Source organism: Zonotrichia leucophrys, chromosome 17 (assembly GCF_028769735.1).
Source record: "Zonotrichia leucophrys gambelii isolate GWCS_2022_RI chromosome 17, RI_Zleu_2.0, whole genome shotgun sequence".
NCBI classification, from domain to species: Eukaryota; Metazoa; Chordata; class Aves; order Passeriformes; family Passerellidae; genus Zonotrichia; species Zonotrichia leucophrys.
In genome coordinates, this window is record NC_088186.1 from 11,063,344 (window position 1) to 11,087,879 (window position 24,536).

The 24,536-nt window shown below is 58.3% G+C and overlaps 2 protein-coding genes across 4 annotated transcripts in view; both read left to right on the plus strand.

Moving 5' to 3' along the window:
* Positions 1 to 14,835, plus strand: part of EXD3 (exonuclease 3'-5' domain containing 3) — a 253,697-nt gene extending 238,862 nt beyond the window's left edge. For all 3 annotated transcript variants that reach the window (XM_064727600.1, XM_064727599.1, XM_064727601.1), the window contains 2 exons: positions 3,811 to 3,904; positions 12,291 to 14,835. In XM_064727600.1, the coding sequence (XP_064583670.1) occupies positions 3,811 to 3,904; positions 12,291 to 12,607 (411 nt within the window). In that variant the 3' untranslated portion in view covers positions 12,608 to 14,835. The remainder of the gene's footprint in view (positions 1 to 3,810; positions 3,905 to 12,290) is intronic.
* Positions 14,836 to 20,853: 6,018 nt separating this feature from the next.
* Positions 20,854 to 24,226, plus strand: NRARP (NOTCH regulated ankyrin repeat protein). The gene has a single exon (XM_064727984.1). It carries the CDS (start codon positions 21,009 to 21,011, stop codon positions 21,360 to 21,362), a length of 354 nt encoding a protein of 117 aa, XP_064584054.1. The 5' UTR covers positions 20,854 to 21,008; the 3' UTR covers positions 21,363 to 24,226.
* The last annotated feature ends 310 nt before the right edge of the window (positions 24,227 to 24,536 follow it).

Below are 24,536 nucleotides of genomic sequence, written 5' to 3' on the forward strand. Positions count from 1 at the left end.
GGACCACAGATAACACCACAGTCTCAGTCCAATGACATCAGTCCTTCTAATCCCCATGTCATGCCCGGGGTGGTGACAGCACAGAGCTGGCTGGGCTGCAGTGCCCCTCTGGATGCTGGCTGAGCTCCTGCGGAGGAGCACACGGGTGAGGGGTGACAGTGCCCCACACGAGCTGCAGCACCTTGGCCAGGATGCACAGACAGGCACAGGGAGAGGGGACAGTGAGGGAATGCAGCCGTGAGGGGAGCACGGCTTGCTCTGCAATGAGCTGCACCTGCTCCTCATCCTTGCCACGGACGTGCAGCAGAGCCGGGGCACGCAGGGGGTGCCGCAGCTGTGTCCCCCAGGCCAGGCAGGGAGCCTGAACTCCGCTGCAGCTCCGTGGGCCGTGCTGCGAGCATCGGGACTCGCGGAGCGCCGGCTGCCGGGCAGGGGCTCCGGGCCGGGCTGATTCACACGCGGAGCCGGGGCCGGGCTGCCGTGGGAAAGCGCGCCCGCCATGGCTCCCGAGCGCCGGGATTGCTTCAGCGGGGGTGCAGCCAAGATCCATTTCACAGAGGGCAGAGCAGATCTCGGCTGGGATTTACCAGTGACTAAGCATGTGCTGGCACGGGCTGCCCCAGCGTGAGAAAGGCAGGGCTGCTCCTCCTCCGAGGTGTGCCCGCTGCTGCCCTGCACCCCTGTGCCCCGGGGCTGTGCCACAGGGACACCGGCGGCAGCGGCCGGGGGGGCGCTCAGAAGCCTGGGGGTGCTGCCAGCCCCGAGTCCCCTCCTTCCAAACCGGCCCTCTGCCCTTTCCTCATCCCTGAGGCCAGGCAGGAGGGTGTGAGCAGAGCCCCTGCTTTCAGCCCTCTCAGCACATCGGCCCCCAGGCAGGACTGGGGCGTGGGCAGAGCTGCCACCCCCATCCCGAGCCTGGCACAGGGGCTGGGAGGACCCTGAGATGTCACAGAGATGCCAAACCCCTTTGTCAGGTCATGGCCGCTGCCCAGAGCAGTTGCACCCCAGACAGTGATCCAAGGTGCCACCATCTCCTGCTGATTCACCTCATGAAGATTTTTGAGGCCACAGCTAGTCCTGCCATGATGGATCTGTAGAAACCACACTTTTCCAAGAAGAAATAACCATCCCTTCTCCAGCAGAGAAGCTCCCCACTTCCCTACCCTATATACAAAAGATCCACCGAAAAAACTGTTCAACATCCCCTGGAGCCAAGCGTCAAGCCTGAAGCCACCACTGGTCCCTGCAAAGGAGCCATGCAACCCAGCTTGTGGAAGCGGCAGCCTTCCTCACTCTCTTCATCTCTTTTGGCTCATTTTATCAAGGCATTAAAAAAAATTAATTGCAATTTTTTATTACAGCTAATTGGTGCTGCTGCTTAAGTGGCTTATCTGGCTCCTGAGCTCGTACTCTGGTTTTGGGAAGCTGAAGGTGGTGAAGGCCCAGAGGCTGTGGGGTGGCATGGGGCAAAGAGCCTCTTGGCAGCACCCAGCAGCCTCAGAGAGTGGGGAATACCAGGATACCCCTGTGCTGCTGGGCATTCCTGGCCCAGGGAGTGAACTACCCCTAATTCACAACAGTCATGAACTTTAGAGAAGCAGAAAAATTTGTGCAAGGTCACTCTGTGCACCCAAGCAGGACAAGAAGCCTGTGCCCAGCGTGCTGGCACTGCTGCTGGGGGTCCTGGTGGGCTCCAACCTGCCAGGGCTGGGCATCCTGGGGGATCTGGTGTGTGACACAGGGCAGGGGAGCCCCTTCATGTGCATGCCAGCAGGGAAGGCAGGGGAGGAGGGTGTCCTTAGGCCCTGCTGCACCTTCCTGGCTGCCAGTTCAATGGACAGCTGGTCTGGGAGCCTCCTGGAAACCTCTGACTCTGACTCTCCAGTGCTGCCACCATAGCCAATAGGTGACATCCCCACCCCTCCAGGCTCCGTGTCACTCTCCAGCATGCAGCCCATTGTCACTGTCACGGGGAGTGGGACCTGCACATGTCCCCAGCAGTTGCCTGTCCCTTCTACATGCCTGCTGCAATCCCACGGATCCCCGTGAGGGTGTGGGTGCCTGTCAGGGGGTGGCATCTCGGCTCTGGGCCCAGCCTGTGCGAGCTGGGATGTCCTCAGGCCCCAGAGGGACCATCCAATGTCTGGTCAGGCTCTGCAGGAATTCAGGTTTCCACAAATCCCAGCATCATTCTGCTTCCCTGGGCTTTCACCCAGATGCATTTCCCGGGTCCCTGGGTTTGAGGGTGAGACCAAGGAGGGCTTCGGCCGGCTCAGACATGCTCAGTCACCTGTGATATCAGTGCTCTTATCTTGCCCCCAGCATGAGCAAGGAGCAGCACAGGGCTGTGTCCCAAATTGCTCAAGGGGTTGTTCCCTGATGCTGCTGTGCAAGTCAGAGGATTGCCACAAAATCCCCTTCTAAAGGTGATGCAGTGTTTTCCATGTCATTTGGGTGCTTCTAAGATCACCCCTTGTCCATCTCTGTCTGTCTGTCCATGCTGCTGCTCTGCAGGGCTGGAGCAGTGGGGCCTCAGGGGAACTAAGCCCAGGTGTCCTTTCTGGCCAAAAGGCTGGGGATGTGCTCTGGGATGGGGATGGATGGGGAGTGTGCGCTGGGATGGGGATGGATGGGGAGTGTGCGCTGGGATGGGGATGGATGGGGATGTGCACTGGGATGGGGATGGATGGGGAGTGTGTGCTGGTTTTGTGCAGGCTGCCAGTGGTGCTGCAAGGAAGAGCCAGGACCTGGTGGCAAGCTCGTTTCCAAACAAATCAGCCTGCCCCGCTCCTCCTGCAGGCAGCTGTGTGGGAGCAGGGCCATGGCTGCCCCGTGCCATGAACCCAACACTGCTCCAGCCCCAAACCAGTAGGGTGGCTGCCAGCCCGCACCAGGGCCTGCCTGGGAGCTGGAAAAGCCTTTCTGGTTTCAACAGGCTCTGGAGCAAAGCCCCTGGCAGGGAACTGACTTGTTCTGGTTAGAGAAGTTGCTCACCTCTCTCCCTCCTTGCCTTGGGTGCAATGTGCAGAAAACAGCCCCTAAAAACAAACAGCTGACAAAAGGTGTTGTGGCACATCCCAACAACCAGCTCCCAGCCCAGGAGGGAGGGGAGGGGAAAGGGAAGGTGTCAGGACTGTGATGCTCCCAGGGAGCTTTAGTGCTGCTCACTCTGGGCAAGTGTTTGGCTGCCAGCTGCACCCTGTGCCTAGCCCCAGGCACCATCCCTGGGTGCTCCCCAGCAGGGGGATTTAGGGAGCTCTTTGGGGTCCAGCACCTGGCACATCTGGGCACTCAGAGACCTGTCTGGGTACATTTTGGCAAACAAAAGATGGTAGAAAGCGTGACTTAGTCTTCACAGTGCTGCAGCAGAGCCAAGCCAAGCAGAGCCAAATGAGAGCCCAGAGTGTTTTGGGGCCCACAGCCTTCATCCCCAGCCTCTGTCAGACAAGAGAGATCAAATCTTGAAGCCACAACTGAGAATTTGAGTGTCTGCTTGATCCTTGAAGGCAGCCTGATTGCTGCTGTTTTCTGGCCGGCGAGCCAGGGTGGGCAGTGCTGACAGCCTGTCTGCAGACGTGGCTGGGCACACACAGAGGGAGCCCCTCTGGAGGGGTTCTTGGCCCTGTGCTGGTGCCTGTGCCTGGCCCTGCTCCGTGGGACCCTCCTTGCCTTGGTTTCCCTGCTGTGGTGCATGTGATGGAGGCTGCCTGTGCCAGGGGTGCCCAGCATGGGTTTGTGCCCTGGGCAGGCAGGAGGTGCCCGGGGAGCGCCATGGCCATCTCACTGACCTCCCCCTCTCTCTTCTCTCAGGTGTGCAACTGCAACAAGTACCTGAAGGTCCCACGGGAGAGGATGAAGCAGCTGGTGGAGAGCAGCAGACGAGTGTCAGGGGAGCACAGTGCAGGTGAGTGAGTGGGTGATTCCCCCTCCTGTGCCCTTCCCTGGGACTCACTGCTCTGGACAGAGCAGGACCATCCCCCTGGGCCTGGGGCTTTCTCAGAGGGGGATGAGAGTGCCCTGCCATCAACCTGCCACGGGCTGCAGACCCACAGAGCTCTTTCATGTCCGATCTATGTCTCTGGCCTGGCTGCCCTGTCCTGCCCTGCAAGGCACAGGGTCGTGCATGGGATTGCCCAGCCGGGGCAGTTGGTGACATGCCAGCAGTGGCTCAAGTGACAGCCTGAGGCCTTCATCACCTGAAAGTGAAAAACTCAGCTTGGGTGGTGAAATGCCTCCTGGCTGGGGCTGCTCACAGTGCCTTCCTCACCTGCTCAGTGCCTCTTGAATTAGGTCAGGCTGCAGGGAGCTGAGTCAGTGCAGCCTGCCCCAGCAGGCTCAAGGGAGAGAAGGCTCCTCCATACCCCAAGGTGCATTGACCCACACACACTCCTTCCCTCAGGGAGACCCATTGTGGTGGCAAACGACACCCATGGCAGACCGGAATGGGAACGTGCCCCCGCTGCTGCTCCAGGGCAGCCCAGTCTCTGCTGCAGCCCTTTGGTGCGTCCCTTCCCATCTGCTGACAGCAGGGAACAGGGGAAGTGGTGGCTGCCGGGCGCTCCTGGCCAGCTGGGGCTGTGCTGGGGCTGCACGTGTGGCTGTGGGCATGAGGAACGTGGTGGGGCAGCTGTTCCCAGGGTGCCTGGGAGTGCTGTGCCTCCCCAGAGGCCGGGACATCCTCCCCAGCGGTTTCTCTGGTGAGGGCATTCTCTGCGTGTGTACCCAGCGACCAGACAGGCCAGTTCAGCCAGTTCCAGAGTATGGGAAATAGAAATGCTGTGCTTTGTGTTCAGAGTGAGCCGCTTTCCCTTCCCCCTTTGGGATGAGGTGGATGGAGCTGGGAGGGTCTCACACAGCACCATCGCTCCCCCACACAGACTCTTTCAGGACCACCTTGCTCTGCTTCTTACCCTCCATCTGCAACAGCCTGTGTCCCCACTGGGCCGTGCAGTCTCCTGCTGGGTCCCCCCATGGACCTGGGGGTTCATGGGGAAGGAGCAGGAGGGACCCCTGTACTGGCCATGTCAGCCATGGCATTGGAGGGTCCTGCAATGGGGAACATGCTCTGCCCCGAGCAGGCAGGGCATGGACCCGAGGTGCCACAGCATCCCCAGAGGGGTGGTGGAGACATGAGACAGAAGCTGTGATTCCCAGACAGGTGGGCATGGCAGGGCTGGAGACTCACAGCAGAGCCCCTGTGACCCAGGGCTCTGGCCCCCTCCTGGGGGTTCCGTTTCTGTCTGGATTTTGCCAGGAGCTGCAGGGATTGCAAGCAGGGATCGCAAGTGTGAGCTTGACTAGGTTGCCCCAAAATGTCCCACCTTGGGTCAGATATTCAGGAAGACAAACAGGAGGGTGTGCTGACAGTGTTCTGTCAATGCTTGGTGGGGACGGTGGTGGCATTGGAACAGGCTGGGCAGCCACAGAAGTGGGTCAATAAGAAAAATCTCACCTGTTCCCTGATTTCCTTTACATTTTCCTGCTGCAGCAGTTGGTGGCAGGATCTGCTCTGCCCTTGTCATGGCCCAACACATGGCATGGGGGTGTTCAGCACCCACAGCCACACACCAGGACTGTCCCCTGTCCCATGACTCCAGCCCAGGCCACGTTGTCCCTATCATGCCCCTGTGCATGGCCCAGACCATGGCCAGGTGCTGCTGCTTGGCAAGAAATGCCTTTTCCCTGCTCCTGCTTCCAGGCAAGGAGGGAACCTCCTCCCACGGGGGACTCACCTCTCCAGGGAGGAGCTGGTGGGTGCTGGAGCAGGTGGGTGATGGGGACAGATCCTTCAGGACCACCTCTCAACACAAGTCTGCATCTGGCCCAGGTGCTCCCAAGTGCTGGGGTCCAGCAACCAGTGCTGCTCCATTTGGTCCCTGGATTTTTATAGCAGGGCTTCCAAGAGATGAAAGGACAATTATTCATCCTGTAATAGCTCACTTTTACTTGGACCTAGGACTTTCACAGGTTTTAGGGAACATAATCCTTGACACAGACACATTTTCCCTGCGTGAGGGTTTTGACAGAAGTGCTGCAAATGGTTTCAAGCCCTGACAGCTTTTCCCTGTGATTTCCCAGTGGGATGCTGTGAGCAGCTCAGGTGCCTGGAGCAGACAGGGGCAGAGAGGGGAGCAGGGCTGTGGGTCACCACAGGGCACAGGCAAGTGCTCCCTGCAGGCAGTGACAGACTGTAGCTCCCAAGGGAGCCAGGGGAATGGGCTGTGTCACAGCCTCTTGTCTGCTATGGGGAACTCTTGCTTAGTCAGTGCAGTAAAACCAGCTGGCACAGGGCCCCAGAGCTCGGTGGGTGCTCTGCCAGATGAAATCTGGTCTCTGGGAAAGGCGAGGATGTAGCACATTCCATTGGGTTGCGAGCTGCCAAACAGAGGAGGCGAATTTAATTGCAAAATCTCCCCTCACCATCTAAAATGTGCTGCAAAAGATGTAAACAGTGGATCTTGCTGCTCCTGAGCCGGTGGTGCTGAGCAGGCAGGGTGCAGCCTGCACTGCCATGCTGGGTGGGCACCCTCCCTGGGCAGCTGCCAGTGCTGGGGCTCAGACACAGGTGCAGGACACGTCCCCGATGGCCCCAGCGGTGCTGCAGGAGCAGCTGGGGTGTCCCTGCACTGGTGGCAGGATGGCATCGAGCACCTGCGGCACCCACCTTGCCCCTGCCAGCCTGAGCAGTGACTTAGGGTTTCTTTCCCTTCTCAGACCTTGGCTCTGAGCCTGGGGAAAAGCCAGCAGAGACAGCTCAAGGCAGGTGGGAGGAAGAGCTGCAGGCCACAGTGTGGGGAAGGCTGGGATGCCAGCAGGACTGTCCCTCCTCTACAGCCACCACACTCGGGCAGCTGAGGTCATGGGCTGGTGGGACCCACTCGCCTGAGCCAGGAGCTCTGATGGATGGCAGGAAGAGTCCCCTGCATGCCCGAAGCCCTACAGCTGGAGGCTTTCCTGATCTACAGTGTTTGGCTTTGCTGTGAGCATCACACTTGTCTTGTTGCCATGTGGAAAAGGTGTGAGATGGATCCTTGTGCTGTCCTGGGAGTGTTCTTGCACACATGGATCCTCACTGCTTTGTACCAAACTCCATTTGTAGGGCCAAGGCACCCCCATTGTCTTGGGCTGCTCTGAATACTCCTGCATGGAAGGGGATGAGTTCCTGAGGGGTTGCACCCCTGGATCCAGGGGCTCCCCTGCCCCCTTCAGCCACCCCATGCATTTAGGCTCTCTTTTCTCCAGGGTGCAACAGAATAACAGGAGCATCTTCACGTGCCCAAGCAGGCCATGGATGGGACCAGGGGCTGCAGTGGTGAGAGCAGCCAGAAGCACCCCCCAGGCTCAGCCAGCTCTCCCTCTTCAGTGGGATTCACTTGCTCATTTGGGAAAGCAGGGCATGGCTGGGAGCCGGGGCCAGCGCTGTGTGTGCTGGTTTGCAGAGCTCTGCTGTGCCTGCTGCCAGGGCGCTGTGCCCAGCGGGGCCGGGAAGGAGCTGGGGCCATTCAGAGCCGGGACCACTGCGTGCTGCTCCCAGCACTGGTACAGGGGCTGGCAGGCCTCTCTCCACAGCGGCACGGGGAGAGGAGAGCAGCTGGAGCTGCCTCTTGCTTGAGCTCATCCTCCCTCCTCCACCCTGGGAACATCTTAAGATCACGGCCAGGCTGCTGCAGCCCAGGTTGCACAATCCTGGGTCCTTTGTCCTTTGCTTATCTGCCTTATTGAGGAGGAAAAGATAACCAGGCATCTTCAGTGCCCTGCAATCAGCACATTTCTCAGGCTCGTAACTACTCTTATCAGGCTGATCTCTCACCGAGGCCGAGGTTTCCCATGCACCTTTGTACTCCAAGAATGCTCCCAGGTCTGTGTTCAGCCTTGTGCAAAGCCTCGACAAAACTTTGAGCTTCCTCCCCAGCCCCCAGGCCTGGCTGCCCTGAGCCCCACATACGCTGCGAGGGCTCTGGTGGGGCAGGGCTGGGGCTGGCACAGGGCTCAGGCTGGCACAGGGCTCAGGCTGGCACAGGGCTGCCAGACCCACAGCCTCTCCAGAGGCAGCAGGAGCTGCCAGGTGCTTGCCTGAGCCAGCTGGGACAGGCACCCAGCTCCTCGCCCCAAGGCCTTGGTTGGGGCCAGGGTGACACAGAGGGACCTGGGCTAGAACAGGGCCCTGGGGCAGGATTTTGGGCAGGAGTACCTGGCTCCCTGGGAAGTTGTTGGCTGCCACCCTGATACTGAAACCCTGGGGGAGCCCAGAGCTCACACAGTGGGGACAGGTTGTTCCAAGACAAATCAGGGCTGGGTGGGCTGGGAAAGGGGAATGGGCAGAGGTTCAAAAGAGGATTGCCCTGATCCTGCTCGTCCCATCTTTCCAAGCCCTGCTGTGCCCCCCTGTCCTGCTGGGAAGTCCCGGTGCTGTCCCAGTAGTGCTGACCCAGCATTCCAGCATTGCAGCTGACACAAAAGGCTGGAGGGACTGCAGGTCACCAGTGTCACCATCACGGTGGCCTTTCAATGTGTCCCCACTAAGAGCCCCTCTGTGTGGGGGAATGTGCATCCCCTTGCCCACGGTGGGCAGCCCCTGTGCTGTCCCATGTCCATCCCACTGGCTTCAGCCCCATGTGCATGAGCAGGACCTTGCAGTGAGGCACATGAAGCTGCAGCTTCTGTCTCATCCCTATCTTGGGACAAGTCACTTTGCCCCCACAGCCTCCCTGTGGCAATAGTTCAGGGTTTTTGTGGGACCACCAGAGTGTTCCCGGTGACTGTGGGTCTCAGAGGCTGCCACGTCCCTTCAGGTGAAGGGACTGTTGGTCCCTTGGACTGCCCAGAGCCTGTTCAGTGCCCAGGCTGTGGGATGGGCCTCTGGCATGGGTCTGCCCCACTGTCTTGGTGCTGGTGATTGGGGGCTGAAAGAAGGAGCTCCTGCTGCACCCACCTCATGGAGCATGGGGCCACCCCACCCTGGCATACAGCAGGGGCTTGAGCAGAAAGCAGGGCTGCTGCAGAGGTGACAAGTGTGTGCAGAGGTGGGATCCCACCACTGATAGTGGCCCTGCTTAGCTCAGGAAAGAACCTGATGCAGAAATAAGCAGAATGGGGGTGCTGCAGAATCCCCTCTCCCCTGGCAGTGAGACATCACAGTGGGAAGAGCAGCAGTTTTTGCTGTTCCCATGGGATTCATTCCCACAGGTGAGCAGGGGTGTGCAGGAGCTGTGAGAGGGGAGCATGGGTGAGGCCAGCAGGAGATGGCTCTTGTGCTGAGGACTGCCCAGCTGGGGACAGTGCTGGGGGACAACTGCTGCTGCCTGTGGAGCTCTGCAGCACTCACGTGGGGGTGCTCAGCTTTGGGGGGCTGCAGGGCTCAGCCCCTCACCCAGGGTCTGTCATCCCCAGGGTGACCCTGCCAAGAGGAGGAGAGGTGAGTGAGAGGCAAAGGGGTTTTTATTTTCAAGATGTTTTATAATGGGATTATTAGTTCCCAAGAAGTGTTTCGAATTGATTTGGTAAGGAATGGCTTTCCTTTCTCCTCCGCGGCGATGCGGTGGGAATCCAGCCCTTGGTGTGAACCTCACAGAGCTCTGCAAGCCACAGATCTGACAAGCTCCCAGCACAAAGGAGGGATACACTGGGCTCCCCTGCACCCTACTCATGCCTTTTGCTCCATCTCTCCTGGAACTCCAGGGTGTGCAGCGTCCCAAGGGAGCCGTGGCTCTGCTGGAGAGGCCTCTGCCTGTCTGAAAGGGGAGAAAAATCCCTCCCTCAAGCCCTCCCCCCTCTTTCCTCTGGAAACCCCTGTTTTTCTGGGGGACCCAGCCTTTCCCAGCTCAGTTTTCCCGCATGCCCCGCTGGCATCCTGTGCGTGGCGCCTGGTGGCCCTTTCACCCTGTCGGTGAGGGGAGCACAGGCATCTTCAAAAGCCCTGGGAAGAATTTGGTGGGAGGGGGAGAAGGGGTTTTACAAGCTCCCATTCAGAAATGGTCACTTTGAAGTGATGTAGCATTTTCAATCCTTTGAAGAGCCACAATTAGGAGGGGGCTGGTGCAAGCAAAGGCAAAACTACGGGGTGACCATCACAGCTTTTCTCTCCTCAGGCTTTTAAGGGATGAACTTTCCCTCCCTGCCTGCCTTTTTCCCACGAGCCCAGGGGGTGGGATTGGGGTGTTTGGGGGAGCTGGAAGTTTCTCATCCCCCTGTGCAGGGAAGGAGGAGTTTGCCATTGGCTTTGCCCACCAGCAGCAGGACAGCAGAGGGAGCGTGGTGGAAGAGAGAGCAAATTGCTCCACATCCCTGCAGGCATACGGAATGGCAGTGCCCTGTCAGTGTGCTGGTGCCATGCTCTGTCCAGGGAAATTTTAGGGTCCGTGATGGGGAAAGCTGTTGGCCATGGATGCTGTGTGCTCTCAGTGTCATTTCCATTGCGTTGGATCTTAAAGTCCCACCCAAGGTCCCTTCGAGATCTGGAGCACAAGAGCAGAGAGGATAGGAGAAAAAAGGGTGCCCAGTCTGAGGCCACCCCATGCCACCAAACACAGGAGCAGCACAGGGCAGAGTGGGGTGGGAACAGAGTGAGGACAGAGCCGCTGTTCTTGCCTTGGGGATCTGCCACCCACTGGCAGGCTTCATCCTGGAGAAACCCCTGGGAAATGGATCCCCCTCCACACCCCTGCTCTGGACGGCTCAGGAATCTCCCCAGAGCAGCCTGGGTGTTTCGCCACTTGCCAGAAATTTGAGAAAATGGGAAATTGAGGTCACTGTTTTCCCTTTAAGGATAGATGTCAGTGTCCAAAGCAAATGTGGGGGGTGAAGGAAAGGCCTATCCGTGAGTGAGGCCATGGGGCAGCTGTTCAGGGCACAGTCCTGATGAGCCCAACTCTTGCCCAGTGTCTCAGATGGGACTTGGGGCTGCCTCTTGTGCTGTGGCAGCAAACCCCAGACTAGTGCTACTGCTGGGCAATGTGGTGGTGAAAGGCTGGCCTGCAAATCCCCCATGAAAACATCCCCAGTGGCAGCCATGACCCGGAGCACGGCTGTTGATGTGCTGGGAAGCGGGGGTGACCGTGCCCCACCAGCTTGGGCTGGCAATCTGCCCTGGGGAGGTGTGGAAGGTCTGGGGGGGTCTGGGGAACACCCCTGAACCAGGCTCTGCTGTGAGCTGAGCCTTCCCCACCTCCCCCGTGGCTCTTTCTGCCCAGACCCCACGGCATAGCTCGGGGGTGACTCTGCCAGGCCAGGACAGCCCTGCCAGGATGGGATGGCCATTTCAGGGCTGTTCCCAGCCAGGTTCCCCCAGCATGTCCCAGCTCCTGATGGCTCTGGAATGGAGGGAAGGGCCAGCTGGGAATGCTGGTGTCCTTCTCCATCCCAGCTGGCTCCTGGCTCCTGTGATCCTGAAAAGTGTGGGGTGAACACCCCAGAAGTGCCGCTAGAGCGATGCAGGATACCTTTTGTTGCCTTAATTGGTGCCTGAGCAGGACAGATCCCCCTGCCACAATGGGGACATCCCGCAGCAACAACTGCAGCCTGTTCCCTGCCAGGCCCCCGGATGGATGGGGGGCAGCTCAGCCTTCGGCCTCCTCTGCCCGGGTCTGGGGAGCTGCCATGCCCCGGGAGAGCCCGGCGGGTCCGGCCTGCGGCTCGGGACACTCCTGTGCCAGGGCAGCGATCCTGGCACAGGGCTGGGGGCACAGGGGCAGCACTGGGGTGTGAGGGTGTGGGGACAGCTCAGGGACCCACGTCACTGTCACTGTGCCCCTTGCCCAGGGTACGGGGGAGGTCACACACTGGGGAAGGGGCCCAAGGCCCGGTCTGTGTGGGCAGGCCGGGAGAGTCGAGGGTGCCGTTGGCAACTGTTCCCGGTGGCGGTTTGATTAAAGCAGCAGCAGCAGCAGGGGTTTGCCTGCTCTTTGTCTGCCCCATAACGCAGCCGGGCATGGGGGCACAGCCCTGCTCAGAGAGTAGCCTGGCCTGGCCTGTGACCGGGAGGGAAGCCAGCACACCCAGAGCAGCAGCAGCAGCACTGCAGCCATCACCCAGCACGGGACAGGCCCCAGGACACGGCAAAGGAACTGCAGGGGAGCGAGTGGCTGCACGGGTGCCACGCTCAGGGCAGGCAGCTGCTGGGTGCTGGTGACAACCACCCGAATTCAGGGGATGCTCCTCCCTGAGATGCAGGGCACAGCCTGGAGCCCTGCAGGGAGGACAGGCCCATCACAGGGTGGCTCACTCAGTTAAGCACAGATTCCACTCATGACACCGGTGGCTGGTGGTTTGTCTGCTGTCTCCTCTCTCCACAGGCTGCCCGGGGAGCCGGAGCTGCGGTGCCACCGTGCCAGGCTGTGACACTGCCCAGGCTGGCTGCGCCCCACACGGCGAGCAGGCAGAGGGCACGGAGCTGTGTGGGGCAGCCACGGGGCTGGCAGGGGACACGGCCCTGCAGGTCACTGCCATCCCCCCCGGAGTGCTGGACAGAGCAGAGCTCACTGACTTCTACTGCTGCACCTGCTGTGGGAAAGTATTTTGGGAAGGGTCCCATTTTGGACGCGTCGTGTCCCAGTTTCAGGATGTTCTTGTGGCCTCTGGGGACACACAGAGCATCTATGAGCTGAGCTGAGGAGAAGCATGGGGGCTCCCCAGGGGAACTGGGACTGCCTGGTGAACCTCAGCAGATTTTGGGCTGTGGGTTTCTGGAGAGAGGCTGGAAGTGGGGAGGCAGGAGCTCTCATTTTGGGATCCATCACGGAGAGCACTGTCACAGGTGCACCAGTGGTTTGCAACAGCCCAAAAATACATGGCCTCTATGAGATCATTAAAGCAGAGGTGGCTGAAGAATGGGCCCTTTGCTTTATTTCTGCCCCTCTCCAAACTACACATGGCAAGATGATGGGAGGGCTCTGCTGAACAAAACCACCACCCCAGCAGTGCAGACTCCACTCACCCACACACCCCAGTGCCTCTCTGCCCTCTCACTCATGGGGAGCAGGAGCTGCATCCCCAACAGCAGCACAGGGCAGAGAGCACCCTGAGCACTGCCAGCCTGTGGGACATGTGCCAAGCCTCAGCCCATCCCCAGCATCCTGCTCACCCTGGCCCTGCGCTCCCAGCACTCCTGGAGGCAGCTGGCGGGCACAGGCACAGAGCTCTGGGGAGGCTGAGCATTGCTGGGCTCAGGGAAATTCCTGGTGCACCACAATGCCCACTGGCACCTGCACCCCCTGTGCTGCAGCCTGGGGTGCCCCAGCAGGGCCAGGCTGGTCCTGAGGGGCTCCCACTGGTGCCAAAGCTGCCAGCCCCTTCCTCCCCTGGGGAGACACCTCAGCACAGCCCGTGCCCAGGCTCTGCACTGGGTACACAGCAGGGACAAGGAGGTGTGTGGGCCCACTAATACCAGGAACTGGAATCACTGGTGGGACTGGCCAGAGGAGGCTGCATCTCACCATGGAGATGCCAGGCAGGTCCTGAAGCTCCAGGGGGCTGCTGCCCAGTGTCTCCTGATCAATGGCCAGGCTCACACCACTCCATCCTGAACAGAGCATCATCTGCAAAATTCCCCCTCTAATCTGTTTTAACTGCCAGGCCTTGCTGTTATTGTTGAGAGGGCCTGAGGAGTTCTTGGCTGAGGTGTGACATTTATGGGCTAGTGAAGCACTGGCCCAGGCAGCTCATGCTGCAGTGCAGGACTCATTTTCCCTCTTCCAAAGGTCCTGGCTACATGCTGCCAGGGGCTCCTTCCTCCCAGGGACATCTCACCCTCTAGCTCAATGCTTTAATAAAAGAAACACACCATTTTCCCACTTTAAATAGTCTTCTTTTCCATAGGATCCATAATATTAATGCCTGAGCATTAATTGGTACAAGTGACCCTAAAAGGCAGCCACCCCCACACTGCCAGTACCGGGCACTGAGCAGCCCAAGCCCCTCAGGCTCCACACAGACTCATCCTTGTGTCAGCATCCTGCTTCCTCAGGGTTTGCTCTGGGACGGCAGAAACTGGGGATGAGTCAAAGCAGGAATGATGCACTGCTGGCCCCCACAATGTGCACTGCTTTGTCTGCCATGAAATAAAACTCTCCAAAATGGGATTAACCTTTCCAGGTCCTGTTTAGGGGAAGCTGCTGAGCCACATGCACATCTGACCGACCACTCATGGGCACTTCTGGCCTTTGCTTGCTGGGTTTCCCAGAGCTGTGGTTCCACATTCATCTGCCACTGCTTCTGCTGTGGCGGGAAGCTCACACGAGATGGGGACACACAGCCCTGTCCCTCACCTGGGGACAGCTGCCTAGAAGGTGCCTTTCCCTCTGATCCCTGGGGACAGCAGGGTCACCTCCTGCTCAGCTCCAGGATTTTATCTGCTTGAGAGCTGAGCTCTTGTGCTTACAGTCAGGGCTGTGCTAGGGCGGGGTCCCATGGCTGGGACTTGCTCTAGGACACCCACCCAGGACAGAACCCAGCAAGCAGTGTGTGCCTGTGGACATGGCACAAAACAGCTTCTAGAGGATTCTGTCCAGCTCCTGGGGATGGGGACAGGAGCAGTGGCTGGGACCCAACACAGCACCTCTTCCTCCTTGCTGCCCACAGGAGGGGGTGCCATGGTGGGAAGTGTGCAGCAAGGTCACCTCCAACCATAGACACGGTCAACAGCGAATTCCACATGAGATTAGCCTTGAGGAGCATCCAGGAGGTAATAAATTGTCCAGTTTTGAATGATGGATACATATCAAAGGGAATTAAAGCAGCTTTCTAATCAGCCTACAATATTGTTTCCTTATCTGGCCGCTTAAAAAAATAATTACAAAATCCCATTGTCTGTGTCATACTAATGTTTAACATTTATTAGGGCAGTAATGAGCCCTCCTTGGTTTTATGGAGCCGTTTGATCCTGCGTGGGAAGGGAGCTGCAGCAGTGCTGTGCAGGGACAAGCGCTCTGGGTGGGCTCCCGTGGATCCCCGGCTGCCTCACCTGTGCTCAGCCCTGCCTCTGCGTGACAGGATGTCATCATGAGGGACCCTGGGATGGAACAGCACTGAGGAAGGGTTTTATTGCTCTTTATCATGAATGAGATCTGGCTGAGCAGCATCTATCCCTCAGCCCTGGGAAACCACACGCTGCATCGGATGTCAGACGGTTCCTCTCCTCTCCCTGTGTACTCCCGCACATCCTTCAGAGTCTGACGGGGACAAGGTGTTTGATGCTCAGGCCAGCTTTAGTTTACAAATGAATATATCAACATTGTTCCTCATCAGGCAGGAATGCACTTCCCTCCCTTCTCCCCCACCTTATCCCCATCCCCTTCTGAGCAAACTTCCTTCCTCCTGTAATCTGGAGCGGAAACCTCGCCACATATTTGACCGGCTCACAGAAATCAGCTCAGTGTTCCCTGGCATGACTTTGTGCCTTGAACTAGGGCTGGCTGGTCCCTAAGGCAGCCAGCAAGGCACGGGAGGAGGAGGAGGAGGAGGAGGACAGGGGCTGTATCACTGCTCATCCTCATCCTGGACCCAGTCTTCCAGCCAGATGCTCCAGTCGAGCTCCCAGTTGCTCAGCTGCCATTTTCAAACACACCAGTGTCGTTTTGGACACAGATCCAGACTGAGCTGCCTGTGAACTCCAGCCCTTGTGCTCCCCACACCACGGGAATGCTGCTCCCACAGGGCAGGGTCACTGCTCTCAGTGAGGGGGGAGGAGAGAGGTGGCTGTTGAGAAGGGACATTTGCATCAACCAGGGGCCGTTTGCTCCCTGGGGAATGGCCTGGGACCAGACCTTTCCCATCTACCTGCCAAAATGTGGGCATGACCTTAGGCAAATGAGCTTCCACCACTCCCCAGGCATGTGTCCCATGGAGGCTGTGGCCGTGTCACCCCCAAGCCTGCTTAGATCCCAGGGCTGTCTCCAAGGAGCAGTCAGCAGGTACAGAGGCCACTCCTGGTGGGCTGTAATGAGTCTTTCTGGGGGAACTGTGCAGTGGGAGCAGTGGGATGACATGTCCCCATCCTACAGTCACCACAAAGGAGTGGCCATGCAGTGCAACCAAACAGATTGGCCATAGCAGCTGTGGCTGCCCCTGGATCACTTGAAGTATCCAAAGCCAGGTTGGACAGGGCTTGGAGCACCCTGGGATAGTGGAAGGTGTCCCTGCCCATGGCAGGGGGTGTGACAAAATGAGTTTTAAAGGTCACTTCCAACCCAAACCAGTCTGTGATTCTGTGGTAAGTGCCCCCAAGAACCATGTGTCTCAGGAGATGGCAATTTCCTGGCACCAAAACCCTGCACTGACACTGGATTCAATCCTGGAGCTCATTCAGATGATCCAGGACAAAATAATTATGGCCCAAAGATGGGGAGGCTGGCCCAGGGCACATAAAACCAAGGTCAGTATCTCCAACCAACTCTATCAGCACCTGCAAAGTGAAGATATGAACCCTCCAGGTGCCAGTTTTCCAGGACCAGAAGCCCCACAAGCAGCTGCCAGCACGCCAGGTCAGGGAAATGTGATGGTGTCAGTTTAGCAGAACACAGGCTGGAGCCATGGTAGTTTGGAGAACGTGTGCTCAATGGGCACAGGGACATCAGTCAAGGGTTGCCTCAGCATGGCCTGGCAGCCTTGAGACACTGGTGCAGCCAGACATCCCTGCCTGTGGCACCAGGCGGGAATTCTCCAGCTCCACCTGTGTCCCAGCTGGTGGCCTTTTGCTCCAGGAGCACCTTTGTGCTGTCAGACACCGAGACCACAGGCTGCCTCAGAAGAGGTGCAGCATTTCCAGCAGGATAAGGACTGACAGGATGAGGCACTGGAGTGGTTAAAGGCCAAGCTACAGGAAGATAACCCAAACTGTGCAGCACAGCACCACATCCTCCAGCCCAGAGACACCTGTGGGGTGTCCCAGAGGACAATGACTATGTGTATGTTATGACCCTGCTTGAATCTCACTCAGGTTTTGAACCCTGTTTGTCACAGGCTGGGAGGGACCATGCAGAGCAGCATCTACGGTGACATCCGTGGGAAGTGGCAGTCCCCAGACCATGCTCCTGCAGTGGCCCCTGTGGTGTGGGAGTCCCAGGAGGATGCCCTTGTCTACAGAACTTTCCAAACCACTCGTGAGAGCTTTTCTTGTAGTGCTGTGCTCCCTGCAGAGGACACAGAGCACCCACACATCTTCACTGCAAGAGCAGGAGGCTTCCTTTGCAAAGCCCCAGCTCTGGCCTCAGGAGCTCTGCCGGCAGGGCTGGCAGGGTCCCAGCCCACACAGGCACAGTCTGGGTGCCACTGAAGGCTCCTGGTGTGCGATGTGTCCGTGGGGAAAGCATGAGGCCAATCTCACGGCCACGACCCTGCTTGTGCAGCTCTCAGACCACCTGGAGGACGGAGGACAGGTGTCCCCTCCTGAGACCCCCCCGACCCCTTCCCCACCTCATCCCCACAGGGATCCCCTTTCCTGTCCCCAGAGGTGACTCTGCACAAGGGAGGCTGTTCCCAGTAGCAGCCACAGCCCCGGCTGGGCTCTCTGCACCCCCACAGCCCCGGCTGGGCTCCCTGCATCCCCACAGCCCCATCTCCGCGCTGGGGCGGGGGCACCGGCCGAGCCCCGCGTTTCCCCATCGGGGCTCCGGCAGCCGCTCTGCCCGAGGGCCGGGAGGCGAAGCGGCGGCGTGGCCAGCGGCGGAGGAAACCTGCGCGCTTCCTCCGGCTCCGGGGAGCCGAGCGGGCAGGGCGCTCTCCCTCGCACGCCTTTCGCTGCGCCTCTGCGCTGGGAAGAAAAGCTCCCGTCTTTCCCACGCTCTCCGACACATTTTAATGAATTAAGTGGGGGCACGCCCCCTTGCCGCCTGCCCCGGATCCGTCCTCCGGCTCTCCGGCTCCCTGCGAGGAGGCCTCGGGGGGTGGCTGGACTCTCGCTGGCCGGGAGGGACGGGCACGACCCGCTGCGGCTTTTTGGAAGAGGGCTGCTCCGCGCCCAGCCCAGCACGCCCAGCCCCGGGGCGGCTCCGAGCCCCCGGCGATGCCGGTGCCAGCCGGGCCCGCGGGCTGTCACGGGCTCTCACGGGGAAGTTTGGCCGTCACGTCTCCTGAGGAGGGGAATTTGTTCCGCGCCTCTCGGCGTGACCGCTCGCTTAAGGCATCGCAGCTCCGGGGCCCTTCCCCGCCTCCCGCCACGTCTCCCCCTCGCCTCAGAAGGGAGCGGGTAAATCCCTGGGTAGGACTGCGGGTTTTGCAGGGCCCCATAAAGCGAGGGCAGGGCCTCCCAGCGCCGGCCGCGGCCCCCGACAGCCCCTTCGTGCAGGGAGCCTGGCCCGGCCGTCACACCGCTCCCGGCTCCTCTCCGGTTACAGAGCTGGGTACAAACTGGAGCTGAAACTCAGCTTTTCAAATCTTTTTATTTCCCGTTTTTTCCCTCCCTTGCTTTTTGGCTCTTTCCCATCCCTCTCTGGCCGCGTTCCCAGACCGAGTCCTGCCCCCACCTGCCAGTCCCGAACATTTGCATGGCTGGGTCCCTGCCCGCGCTCTTTTTCTCACCAATGTCACTGGCAAATGCAGATTTGCTTGCAAGGATGTAACTCTGGCCAAGCCCCAGACCGGGGAGGTGTGAGCAATTCCCACTCTCCCACGGCTCGCTCGCAGGGCTCTACACCTCGCAGAACACGGCCAGTAAAGACACAAAATCAGCTGTCCCAGGATATTTAGGAGTAAATAGGAGAGGGCGAGCCAGGCACAGCAGAGCCCCGACACCCAGGCCATCGCACCTACGTCCGGCAAAGCTGCCGTACGACCCCACTGCTTTCCCTTTGCCAGCTTTGTGGCGATGGCTTTGCTGGGATTGGTGTCCGGGGCCGGTCACGGACTGCGGTGGCTCCGGCGCTCCCCGCACGCCGTTTGCGCCGCCGGAGCTGCCGTGAGTCACCGTGAGTCACGGCACGTCCCGCCGCGGCACCCGAGACAGGGCAGGGATCGCCGCTGGTGGCTCCGCTGACACCGTGGCTGGGGTGCTGGGGACAGAGCCACCGCCGGCCGCCCGGCTCGGGGCCCTCCGGGGACGGCACAGAGGCAGCGGCGGCGCCTGTTCGGTGTCCTGGGGCAGACCCGGCTCCTGCACGGACCCTCAGAGCTTCGGGCGCTGAGCCCATCGCAGGGCCCTGTGCTGGCCCTGCAAGGCCCCAGCGGCGCAGGGACATCCTGGCAGAAGCTGCACAGGCACAGGAGAGCAGAGGGGGGTTCTGCAGCCCCCAGCAGCAGTAACATTCCAATCCCTCTTATTCCGTGAGAACGATGGACCGCAACACACTCACATTAGAGAGGTGTGACCGGGGCAGCTCTGGCCGGAGGAAGCCAAACAGTGAGACAGAGACCAGACAGATGGAATTGGGATAGAGATTGGGATGAGAGGGCCACGGGTGAGAAGATGGGGATGGGTGGATGGGGATTGGATGGGGCTGGGGATGGAGATGGGGATGGGGGTGTGCATGGCCATAGGATGAGGGTGGAGACAAGGACAGGATGGAGATGAAGAGATGGGAACGGAGATGGGGATGGATGTGAAGATGGGAATGGGGATAGGGATGAGAAGAACTAGCTGCAGAAATTGACTTAGAAAAGCAGACCCCTTATGGGAGGAGAATGAGGAGCTGCTTCAACAACTCCTTACAGCCTAAATCCAGGTGGGATGAGAAGGACCCAGATGGGGCAGGAGTGTTCCCAGACTACTCCAGCTGCTGGGAAAAGCCACGGGAACAGGCGGTGGGGCAAGTCACACTCGGAGCTCAAGGCCACTATCCTCCAGCTGTGCAACAGACACTCCGTGATGGCACATTTCATCTGCTGGGGCTGAATTTAGCAGTAGGCCGATTTCTCCCTTTCCCTTCCCAAAAGGACACGCCAGCAGTGCCAGGTGACAGCAGCTTGCCACCCAGCTGCCCCGGCGCGGCTGCTGTCACCTCGGTTTATGACACGCTCCTTCCTCTCTCCCCGCACCTCCCGCCCTCTCCTGCTGACCAAATGCCCAGCAGGCGGTGGGAGCGGGCCCGGGAGCGCCGCTTCCCACCTGGACCCGCCGTTTGCTCCCGGGGACCAAACGGGAACAGGAGGAGGGTTGGGGGCGGGGGAGGCCAAGAGAGCCCCTCCAGAGGGTCCCCTCAGCATCGTTTTTGGTTGATGCACTGCTTTCGGTATTTTTTCCCCGACCTTTCCGCTTCCCTGTGGTGTCCACAGCTCCCAGCACTCCCGCACCAGGAACATGCTCATCGGCTGGCTGATGAAGCTCCAGGGCTGGCAGTAAATGGTGGGGGCTGCATCTTTTCCGCCTTAAATCAATCTCACCCGTGGGTCCCTGAAAGCCGGTGCAGCCCTCCCTGGGAGCCTGCAGAGGCGCTGGACCCCGCGAGCTGAACGCCCTGTTCTGCTCTGTGACCCATCCCTGTTGGCTCACGGGGACACAAGCCCGCAGCAACGCGGTGTCACCCCACATCGGGGGTAGCCGCAGCCCCTTGGTGACCGTCATTCTTGCGGGTCCCTACTTGGGACCCCCCTCTTGGGGGGCCCGAGCCGAGCCGAGCCGAGCGGAGCCGAGCCGAGCCGAGCCGAGCCGAGCGGGGCCGGGCCGGCCGGGCAAAGCCGGGGCGGGAGCGCCCCCCATCGCCCCCTCCCTCCCTCGCAGCGCCCGCGCCCGTCCCGCTCACCCCGTGGAGGGGGCGTGGCCTCCTCGTTCTGCCCCGCCTCCGCGCTCGTTCGGGCCAGTAGGCGCTCGGCTCGCGGCCCCGCCCCCGCGGCGCGTCACGGCCGTGCCATTGTTATGCAAATAAAAGGGCGGGTAAAAGGCGCGCGCGGGCCGGGGCGCTGCAGAGCTGCGGGGCGCGGGCAGCGGAGCAGCGAGCGCAGAGCGGCGGGGCCGGGGCGCGGCGGCAGCGGCGGCACCACAGCCCAGCCCCGGCAGCGGCCGCAGCACCGCCCGCCCGCCGCCGCATGCCCGGGCGGGCGCCGCCGTTGCCGTCCATGCGGGGCGGCGGGGCCGAGGCGGCGGCATGAGCCAGAGCGAGGTGTCGCCGTGCGCGGCGCCGCCGCCGCCCCCCAGCCAGCGGGTGTTCCAGGAGGCGGTGCGGCGCGGCAACACCAAGGAGCTGCAGTCGCTGCTGCAGAACATGACGAACTGCGAGTTCAACGTCAACTCCTTCGGGCCCGAGGGCCAGACGGCGCTGCACCAGTCCGTCATCGACGGTAACCTCGAGCTCGTCAAGCTCCTGGTCAAGTTCGGCGCCGACATCCGCCTGGCCAACCGCGACGGCTGGAGCGCCCTGCACATCGCCGCCTTCGGGGGCCACCAGGACATCGTCCTCTACCTGATCACCAAGGCCAAATACTCCGCCGGCGCACGGTGATGCCGGGGCTGCCCCCGCTGCGCTCGCCCGCCGCTGCCGGGACCGCCCGCCCGGCGATGCCGGCTCTCCCCCAGCCCGCGCTGCCCCGGCCATGCCGGGCACTCTCTCCGCTCCCCCGGCCGCCAGAGCTGCTCCCGCCCCCGCCCGGGGCGGGTTTGGCGAAGATTTGGGGCCCCACGCAGAACACGCCACATTTTTAAGTTTTTTGGTTGTTTGTTTGTTTATTTTTTTTTAATCTTCCAAGGGTTGTTTCCTACTGTAACGTGGGTTTTTTCCTCCATCTACCTCGGCTGCACTCACAGTATTCACGATTTCAGTTTGACATCTGGGCAGATGCTTTAACACCCCCCGCCCCGTTCCCTCTCCGCTAATATTTAATCCCCCTCCCAGCCCTCCTTGTTCCCGACCCTCCCATTTAAAGTGTTCTGGCTCAGAAACTAATTCATTTCAACGCCCCCCAAAGCCCCCCCGCAGACCCCCGCTGCTGCTGGGGTCCCCTCTCCGGTGCCAGCCCCGGGCCCGATGCCCCGTCCATGGGCCGCGGCTTCCTGGCGAGGAGGAGCAGGAAAGCCTTCTTCCTCTCCAAGGTTTTCCCAGCGTTTCCCACCGCTGACTTTTTTTTTGTCGAGGCGACTCCGTTGGAATATGACAGACGTGGTTTTCTCACCCCGATTGCTCCTGGGTTTGGTTGATTTTGCGTTGGGTTTTCTGCTTTGGTTCTTCATTGGGTGTCCGAAGTCTGCATCCTCACCCACTCCACGAATCCGTTTAGCACACGTGAGATCCCAGGAAAAGACATTGAGTCCTTGTGGTTTTGTGTGTAAAGGGGGATTAGCAAATCCTGGACTGTTTTTTTTCCTTTAAAAAAAAAAACAAAGTGAAATAAACTCTAGAGGCAGAGGATTTGCTTTTGCACAGAAAAGGGGCGCGAGCGCTCTCTGCTGCCTACAGAGATGCTGGAAAACTACTGAAAAGAGTTTGGGAACTTTTATTTTTTTCTTTTGGTGAAACTTGGATAACACTTCTCAATGCAGAACGATTCACTTGATGTACGTATACTCACCCGCCTTTTATAGGAGATATATATCCCACCGTATATATCTTTATAAAGGAAAGGGAGAAAGCAGAGCGAGCCACCCGAAGGTGCATTTTGAAGTGACTGCACGTATAATTGCAAATGCTGCTTTTTTATTGCTATGGCACAAGAACATCCATTTGGAAAATGCGGAAAAGTTCAGAAGTCTCCTTTCTCCTGCTGGTCTTTCAGCCCTCTTCTCGCCTGCACTAAAGCCATCCGTGTCACTGCCATCTCCCTGCTTTTTCCTCTCTTGCTCCCTGCATCCAAACCATTCTGATTAAAAAAGAGAAAAGAAAATAGTTACTTGCTGGTTTATTGGGGTTGTGTCTTACCTATTTATCATGTCTGTATATATTTGTGGGTGAAGATTGTGAGCCTGGTTTTGTTTGAAGCTGATGGTGAGTGTTTCATAAATATGGTTTGGGATATATGCCTCTTTTTTTTGTTCATTTTTTCTTTTCCTAGTCTTAAAACTAAAAAAAAAAAAGAAAACAAAAAAAATAGAGTCTGCCCTGATTATTTCCCATTGCACTGAATATTCTGCTTTGTCTCTGATAATTTCACCTGCAGTTGTTTGTGGTTTTTTGAGTTTTTCATTCGTTTTTGTTCTTTTTCCACTTCAACAATTTGAGATGATTTTAAAAGCTCTAGATTTAAAGAAGAAAAAAAGCCCTGTCAAAAGTGTCTACTGTTATTGCTGTAATTTGCAAGGAACTGCTTGGCCGAAGTCTTTCTGTGAGCATGGAAGGGGTGTCCAGCACTTCCACTGGTGCTTCTGTGCGGTAGTTACGGGGTGGGAACAGGACCTTTCCTAGTGAGGTTTTATCGTTGTTACCAGATGGTTGCACATTATTTTTTTTTACGTAAATGGATTTGCCACAATGAAATGTCATAACATTTATGACATGATATTAAAAAGTGTATTGTAAAGCCAAGTTCTAGATGGATTTTTAAAAAGAAATCTTGGTTATAAACCCAGTCTAAAGGGAGCTCTGTCCAGTGTTGTAAAGACAACATGATGTAACCCATATTTATATTTTTATAAAATACCTATTAAGACTGTGAATCTCCTGTGTGAATTGCTGGGTGAGTTGTTTAAGAAAAGTATTGTTCCTTTTCAGCCTCCTGGAGCTTTAGACACGCTGAGATTTTTGGGAAACTGTACGTCGGGGAAGGGGGTTTGCTCTGAAATTGTGAGTTGATGTATTTTTACATCCCTTTGTATTTTACTGAAAAGCTGCTGCCCTTCCTAGTCCCTAGAGTTTCAATTTTCTATGCAACCCCCACACCCCCGTCTCTCTTGATCCTGAGAAGTAAAAGGGATGCAGATTGATTCAAATTGAAATGAGGGTCCCCCCACCCCCCTTGTTGGCTCATCGTGCTGCTGACCCTTCACGCCAAAACGGGGAGTACAAGGAAAAAAAAAAAAGAGGCAGGTGGGGGAGGCTGTTTTGTGCATGACTGGTTGCCTTCCAGCAGTCATCTTTTTAATTATTATTGTTATTTTTGTAAGAAGAATATATTGATAATGTCAGTGAAATAAGCAGACATTGAAGCTGATGCACAGATTGCTCCAGAAAGGAGTTTTTCTGTAGATTTTTCTTTAGATGCAAATACCTTTTTTAATTATGTTAATTAATGTTAAGAATTTTTAGGCTTATATTGAAGCTGTATGTGGGTCACTATATGATCATTTCTAACTGGATAAAGTCTGTACAGTACAGCATATTCCTGAGTGTATGATATAGACGTGTAGCCCCAGAGTGCGAAATTTATAAATAAATTTTTCATTGATCTTTTTATAAAAAAAAAAAAAAAGGCTGTTTTGTTTGTTCTTTTCCACGTGGTTTTTGGTCATGCTGGGTGTTTGCTGTTGTGGGGGATGGCTGGCTGGGACCCCAGGTGTCTCTTCTGGTGTCAAACCTGCAGCTGTTGAGGGTTTGGAGGCACCCCTGGAGGCTGGGCTGGGTTTGGAGGGAGGTGTGGCTCCTCCCCACAGGCTGGAGGGAGTCCCCTGGGCTCAGGGCTGTCCTGGTTTGCCCCATCCCATCCCAGCTGCTAGGGGGGAGATGACTCAGACCGAACCCTGGTGCTGG